At 36.1% G+C, this 8,189-nt stretch overlaps 1 protein-coding gene across 1 annotated transcript; it reads right to left on the reverse strand.

The window, feature by feature from the left end:
* Positions 1–2,579: 2,579 nt before the first annotated feature.
* On the reverse strand, positions 2,580–7,939 carry LOC149236453 (protein EDS1-like). The gene is made up of 3 exons (XM_089368921.1): positions 7,740–7,939; positions 3,488–3,797; positions 2,580–3,356 (listed from the first exon to the last, which is right to left on the reverse strand). The coding sequence occupies exons 1-3, from the start codon at positions 7,937–7,939 to the stop codon at positions 2,580–2,582; spliced, it is 1,287 nt and encodes a 428-aa protein (XP_089225047.1).
* Between the last annotated feature and the right edge of the window lie 250 nt (positions 7,940–8,189).

Genomic DNA, 8,189 nt, shown 5'->3' on the forward strand with positions numbered 1-8,189 from the left:
AGGCTACGACGGCCATTGGAGGGCTAACGAGCAATGCAGAAAATGCTTGGGGAATTGTGGCTTATGGTGGGGTTTCAGTTCTGATTCATATTTGCAAATCGGGAACCCCAACTGCATAGGCCATGGCTACAAGGGCGCTGAGGAATGTGGCCGCTGTGGAAGAGATAAGGAAACATATGGCAGAAGAAGGGGCGATTACTATTCTACTCAATTTGGTTTCTTCTGGTATGTCGTCTGCGCAAGAAAATGCAATAGAGTGCCTGCATGCAATGGCTTCCCAAGATGAGAAAATGCCTCAGTTGATTGCCAAAGAAGGTGGAATTCAAACCTTGTTACGTCTTTTAGAAGAACCCACTATGCCCAAATCACAGGAGCTCGTCATCAGAGCGATAAATAGACTTTCTGCTTCTATCATCACTGCTAAAGCCTTGGTTTCTTCTTTAGGGTTTCTGAAGCAGTTGGCTTCTATTCTAAAAAATGGGCATTCGACTGTCTAGCAACTAGCCGCTTCATCTATCTACAATCTTTCATTCAGTAATGAAACCAAGAAGGCATTGGGTGAAGCAGGGTGTATTCCCCCTCTGGTGAAGATGTTGGAAGCCAAGCCAAGCATATCTCAGGAGGTGGCTGCTCAGGCACTTTCTACATTACTTGTTGTGCAGACCAACAGGAAGGAATTCATCAAGGATGACAAGAGCTTGGCCCATCTGGTGCAACTGCTAGATCCCAAAAACCAGACTCTAGCTAAAAAGTTCCCCCTTTCTACATTGTTGGCTCTCTCAACCAAAAAAGCCTGCAGGAAGAAGATTTCCATAGCTGGAGCATGTCAACATCTGCGGAAGAAAATTTCCATAGCTGGAGCATGTCAACATCTACAAAAGCTCGCAGAGATGGAGGTTGCAGGTGCCAAAAAGATTCTTCAAAGACTCACGGGAAGCCAGCTCCACAACATCTTCAGCAAGAGATGGAGACAATAACCGATCCAACAAGTACAAAAAACCAAACATCTACACCTAAACCACAAACCCTATTGTTGTCAATTATAAACTTTAATGCTCTCGTATTTCAATATCTGCTCTAGCTCTCCCTTCTCCTAAATCCGGTCCCTCTCCTTATCACCATAATTGGTGCTAACATCATCAGCTACCATTGCATAAAAATTTCTAGTATCCAGCATGCGGGTTTTGCTCCTTGCCCTCTACAACTACCATGTTTTATATCTATAAATTCTAATTATTGGACTTTTAGGCCTTGTTTCAAAGTCACCACTGGGTCATGAAATTACCCTAAAATCAGATGCATAAGAGTGTTAATTATTAATTTGGTTTTTTAAGGTCCGTGCCATTTGTTTCAGAAGGCAAGGATTGTCCCAGTGTTTTCGGGCTTATATAATTTATTTATTGAGAATTTGTCTTGTTATCAAGAACTCTTGATCCAGGTGTCAGCCATTCTGTTGTTTGTGCATATTCTGGCATGGGTTGACACATTTGGGAGAGGAATGCAATCCTCTGAACTCATATCATATATATTGCCAAAATATTATACCTGATATGATTGGATGGGTAGCTAATTCAGTAGTTAACACATTTTTTCCCAACGTGATAAGAATTATGCTTCAGTGTGTTTAGTAGCTCTAGCATATCTGTGCAATCACTTCAAAGATCAAATAATATGTACAAGGTTTTCAGACAAATTTTGTTCATAGTATTAGCTGTGGCTACAAGGGGTGTACTGTGTCTCGGATTCCTCTTTTATCGATATTGGAAAAAAAATACAATGTAATAATTTAATCTGATTTGTCAAGCACAAATGTCATGCCTGTGTTTCTTTGTATTGTTCCTGTCCATGGTTTTTGGACCAATTTTTTTCATAGTATCAGTGGTACTGGTGACTACATAAGCTTTATTGTCTCAGATGCTTCTTTACCTATACTGAAATAAATTATATAATGTATTAATTTAAACTGATTCCTCGAAGCACCAATGCAGTGACTATGCTGTTTCTTTCATGGTTCTATTTCCAAACACACAGCCAGAATAGACTCTCTATTGTTCATCATCCACCGTGTATACACCAAGAATCAGGATTCACTAACAGGTTATGGTATAAATTAAGAGTATTGTGGCATTTTCATTCAGTCTATTATATCATCCCAGCTTTTTATCTTTTATTAAATTAAGGAAATTTTATATAGATCAGAAAACACAGTCAAACATCTTTTCAGTTGAATAGAAACCTAAATAATTACATACACTGGTACGTAAATAACAAAATATGAAGAGTAGGTTTGATCCTATGCATGCAATGGCATAAATATCTATCTTTACTTATATCTATTTACACTGGAACAACCTTTTCTCATAATCAAAGTGTTTAATAACTCTAGTTTCAAATTTACAGAATGATTTTCTATTTCTATTTTTATTATCAAGTTGATTTTATAATTTGCAGTTCACTTTAAACTAACCGTAATATACTTATTTTCAATATATTTTACCAATATTTTTCAAAATATTTTACCAGTATTTATCAATGTAAAAACTAGATGAAAAACTTAAACATTAGAGTTTCTGTCTCTGTTATTTAGATGTTATTTTAAGAAAAGTATCGAGTATTACCTGAGCTCCAACAGCAGTAGCTTCTAACTGCACTGAAATTCCCATGTCGTAAGATAATTCTGAATCAGGATTAAATGCAAATTTTCTCCCATTTTTGGAGTTTTCTATGACATGTTTCAAAACCGAAGCATACATTATATGCTCTAAAAAACAGTCCTCCTCTGTAGTATCCCAGGGCTTTTCATGGATCTGCATTATCAAATGAAGCATCTTCAAAACAGTGTCAAAATTCTCAATACAAGTTGCACCACGGCTTGAGCAGAACATGTAACTGCCAACAGGTCTATAAGGGCTTCTCTGTGTGATCTTGTTCGACCACTTTTGAGAATCAAACACATAGTTTGGAGTATACTGCAGGACATTATTAAGAAGAATCCGACAAGCCTCTTGAATAGAAGAATATGGGACTTTGCCATGCCAATACGGAAAAATAGCAGTCAAAGGCGCATAAATTGCCTCAATCGGTGCAAGGAGCATCCGAGGAACAATGTCATGCTTGGAAACCACATGAAAAAAGTTGCCTCCCCAATTCTCACGGCCAACTGCTTCAACAAGTCTTTCATCTCCAACCAGAGGGCAACCAAATGTGATACAAAAGGAAGAGATTTTCCTTATCCTCTTTTCCAGGAACCACAGTGTAGCCAAGGTTGCAACTGCCCCTCCCAAGGAATGACCCACAAATATAATGGATTTGAGTTTTCTTTGTCTGGAGTCAGTAGAAGCCTGTAACTGATCGATCTGGAATACATCAACACAATGTTACTTTTCCCTTTGAATTTCAATAATTTCATCTATAATAACAGAAGTAAACCCTCTTGTTGTGAAATCGAGTTTACTTTTGACAGGTGCATTTAGATAAATCACTTTACCTTTGCTTGGAAATCTGTTTTCTCCATAATATCCAGGAACAACTTAAGAGCTCCCTGATGGACTTGGGCTGGTTTATCATCGTAACCCTTGAGGCAATCCGAGAATACCTGGTTGTTTGTTTCTATAGTCCCCTCTCCATCGATGAAACTTTCAATTCTGAGAAATGATGGGAAGGCAACATATGTAACGCCTCCATGCTCCTTCAGACTAAAACTCTCTAAATTATTTGCACGACCTGACTCTTCCCAAGCATTCAACAGTATTTCGCATGAAGCCAGAAAAGCTGCAGTCTCTTGACCAACAGTCAACCTGCAACAACAAATGAGTAAATTAGCACCGTAAGGGAAACCGAGTATGGATCCCTCAAAATTTGGAATTCTGTGCATACAATTTTGCACATTTTTATGAATCAGGAGATAGGGATGCCTTCATTATTTGAGATGAAGATCAAAAAATGTGACAATGAAAAACACTATATAAGATTACATATACAACCTAGGTTTCTAAATAGGATAACTGAGGTGTCTATCACACTGAAAAAACTTAGCTTGCCAATTACTACAGATCAAGAACCAGATTATTGCATCTACCATTACTGGACAGGAATAACTCACAATACTAATACCAAAGTTGTCCTCCCCTGCCTACACCTCAGGAAGATTAATACCCATACTATTCAAAGGGAAAGCCTCCTAAAGCTTAGCGGGGAAATGATGGACCTAGAGCCTGCAATAGATGAATGGGTAATTTTACAATGAAAAAACACTATATAAGATTAGATATACAAACTGAGCTTCTAAACAGGATAACTGAGGTGTCTACCACACTGAAATCACTTAGCTTGCCAAAAACTATAGATAAACAACCAGATTATTGTATCTGCCATGACTAGACAGGATCAAACTCCATTACTATACCACAGTTGTCTTCCCCTGCCTACACCTCAGGAAGATTAATATTTGTATTGTTCAAGGGGGAAAGCCTCCTAAAGTTGGCTGGTAAATGATCGGCCTAGAGCCTGCAATAGATGGACGGGTAATTTAAAATGAAAAAACATTATATAAGATTACATATACAAACTGGGCTTCTAAACAGGATCACTGAGGTGTCTATCAAACGGAAACCACTTAGCTTGCCAAAAACTGTAGATCAACAACCATATTATTGCATCTGCCGTTAGTAAACAAGATCAAACTCCCATTACTAATACCACAAGTGTTCTCCCTTGCCTACACCTTAGGAAGATTAATACCCATATTGTTCAAGGGGGAAAACATCCTAATTATAAAATCAACCTAATAATTTGTAGATGATGTTTTTGATATAGGTCTAGAGAAACATAGAGCTATAACTCTCTGCTTTTTAGGTACCTATGTTTGATTCTAGACTTCGGAAACACAGAGCACTGTCTGTTTATTAGGAACTTGTGTTTTTCATTGTCACTAGGGAAACCTGCACTGCCTACCTACGTGTGTCATAGAGGTTTTAGCTTTTCCAAACATAGACTTTGTTCAGAGCATTTTTAATGTGGCATTGTTAAATCTATTTTGAGGCGTAATAAGGGTATTTCACAAAGATGAGAAACTTTTTCAATTTACTCTCCAAACTATCAAAGCTCAGAGCTTTAATGAAAATTGATGCTTATAATATCATCATCCACCTTCTTGTTACCTCTTTGTTATGATGTATGATGTTTCATATTGGCCTGGTGAATATAAAATGATGGTTTTATTAGGAAAATAGAATTCATTGAGAAGAAGGTGATTGTAAATGTCAGAACAAAATCTCAACATAGAAATATTCCAAGATTACTTATAACATCAAATGTATGAATAATAATAAGAAGAATAAGAAAAATATAACTTGTAACATTACATGAACAATAAACATAAAATATTACACTAAATAATGTGATGGAATATAATAAGAAAATGATGATGTTTTTGGTTTTTTATTGAGAAGAATCTGTTGGTCTCTTACTTCTTAATTTTTGGTGACATGGAGTTAATTTCAAATACTACCACTATAACCTAACAACTACTATTATTATGATTTTTAAATCCTACTTGCAAGCACAGATGAAAACTTCGTACGTCACATAAATATCAATTACAATATGATTTGAACAGGGATTACACTGTAAGGTTTACATAGCAATACACCAAAACAGTGAAAAACAACATTAAAGTGAAAAAATTGATTAATTCTAATAGACAATTTTTCTCGTTTTTCCATCCATGTTGATGTTTTTACCCAATTGAAAAAGAGAAATATTTGTTATTTTTCTCATATTTGTTATCCTGTGGGCAGAGAGTGAGTCTTTTCTTAAAAAACAAACTCCCAAATTAAGTGAAATGTATATGTGGGATTCTGAAGCAGGAGAGGAGATGGGCCAGGATGGATATGGAAAAAATATTTTGAACTGGAAAAAGGATGAGACAAAAACTTTAATCATAGATGACACATGCATTTGTTTTTGGTTGGATAGGGGACAACCTTACCTTTCAGCATCTCAAATGCGTAAAGTCGTGCATTTTTCAAAAGCCATAGATGTTGCATATAAAGCTACTACTACGCAACACCCACCACCACCACAAGACCTAGGTGGTGTGTTTGCTTTATCCATGAAAATGACCGACTACTAACTAAAGATGACACTACACAGAAGATTCCATTGGCTTGTGTTCGAAACGTCTTAACATTTATATCCACATTAAGTTAACAGTTATATCCATCGAATAAATCATTTAAGGTTGATTAAATTTACATATTTGTGGTTATTTAATTGGATGGAATGATTGTTATCTTTCCATGTGGATTTAAATCTTTACCAAAGACATGTTGAGCTTTGAAGCATATTTGTTTTATTATAAAGTTGACTTAAATGTGGGCCAGAGCCAATTTATCTATTCATCAGAGTTTTATTTGATACAATGATTAACAATATTTTGGATTTTCTTGATTGTGGTTATTTAATTTGGTGGAATGATTGTTATCTTTTCCATCTAGGTTTAAGTCTCCACCAATGACAGGTTGAGTTTTGATATTTTAATGATTTTTGTTATAATGTGTTCAAGTATAATTGTAGGCTGACTAGTGGTTGGGTGAAATGATTGTTATATTTCTCATCCAGGTTCAAATCTTCAGCTTTGATATCTTGATGAATATTATTGTAATGGCTTACAGCCCCAAAGAAACACTCTTGAGTATAACTATGAGCTGGCTGGTGGTTCAGATCTATGTAAATACCATGTTGAGCTTTGACATATTAATAAATATTGTTATAATAACTTAATATGTAAGAAAAACACTGTGAACTACTTAATATCAACAATCTCACTCTTTCCTTAAACTATAAAAGAGGTTCATTTTTTTTTGAAGAGGTTAATATCAACAACCTCACTTTTTCCTTCAACTATAAAAGATGTTCAATTTGTTTCAAGAGGTTCATTTCTTTTTTTTTTCGATAAAAAAGAAATGTTTCACATTGTTGTCATAACAATGTTTCAATGCCCTAATATTGTTTTTGCTTGTCTAAGGCCCAAGACCCAGAGACATCTGGCAGGTGTGAAATTCTGCCCCCTTACTGACCACCAGCATGTTATTCCAGTTGGGGCATGGTTTTCCTTGAATAGGAGTGATGCATTAACTGTTAACAGCCAAAGATAGTTGTCCTCATTGTTGGTTTGACAACTGAATTATGATAGGTTTTTCCACCTTGTTAAAAGAAAATGCAATATTTCATAATTTTATTTGATGAAAGTTGATCGTAAAACATGAGCAAAGTAATGATGTTCCAAGGTTGGTCGTAAATCATGAGCAAAGTAATGAAGTTCCTAGGGATTCGAAGATCATTCACTGCATTAAAATGCGAGAGTTACATGGTCCAACTAGCCAGCCAACGTCACCAAAGGATAATGGAACATTTCATCAAATTGATCAAGAAAAGGCACGGAAAGGATATTAGTAAGGATAACAGAAATGAAATAAGACATTCAATGTGTTCCTTGTAATATAGATATAAACAAAAAATCCAAAGAAAAGTAATGGCACAATGATCCACTCCAAGAAAACAAGGTTTTCCACAAACCAATTAACTCTTCTAGAAAAATTCAACAATTCCAGTTTAATAATCCTATCAGCCTCTCTTTGTACCTTTTGAGACAATTGCTAGTAACTAATACGTTAATAAATCAATTTTGTTAATAAATCAGTTTTAGTTAATAAATTGGTTTCTGTTACGTACCAAACTTTACCCTAACAACCTCACTAAACCCTTCCTGCCCACGGATATCCACGTTTGATGCAGAGGAAAGCGGGGGTGTTGAGGATGGCACAACGGAGTTGCTGCAGAGGAGGGTGGCAGACCTGCAGAGAAGGGAGAATGGTTTCGACGAGGGCCACAGAGGACGAGGCGACTTTCTTTGCTGCATGAGGGTTGCGTAGGCCATTTTTCCTGCAGATCATTTTGCCCTGACCCTCTTCTTATTATGGTGGTAGTTATGAGGTTTTATATATATTTGGGTCACTGTTATCTTAAATTTTACTTTATCTTTGATGTTCATGAAAACCTGCAGGTGTATGGAGGATTGATTCTACTCTGCGTAAGGAGAAAGCCCTACAAGATTTTTTTGGGTATGCATTACTATTATCTCATGTGAGAGGTTCTTCTGGATATTTTGCTCATGTGCATAATCGATT

The sequence above is a fragment of the Pinus tabuliformis genome, chromosome 8, assembly GCF_031772625.1.
Source record: "Pinus tabuliformis cultivar Carrire ecotype Pingquan chromosome 8, CPIR1, whole genome shotgun sequence".
Lineage (NCBI taxonomy): Eukaryota > Viridiplantae > Streptophyta > Pinopsida > Pinales > Pinaceae > Pinus > Pinus tabuliformis.

Coding starts and splice junctions, on each gene's coding strand:
- LOC149236453 (XM_089368921.1), bottom strand. CDS start 7,939: ATGGCCTACGCAACCCTCATGCAGCAAAGAAAGTCGCCTCGTCCTCTG. Junction 3,798..7,739: donor AGTGAGGTTGTTAGGGTAAA/GTTTGGTACGTA, acceptor TTGTTGTTGCAG/GTTGACTGTTGGTCAAGAGA. Junction 3,357..3,487: donor AAACAGATTTCCAAGCAAAG/GTAAAGTGATTT, acceptor GATGTATTCCAG/ATCGATCAGTTACAGGCTTC.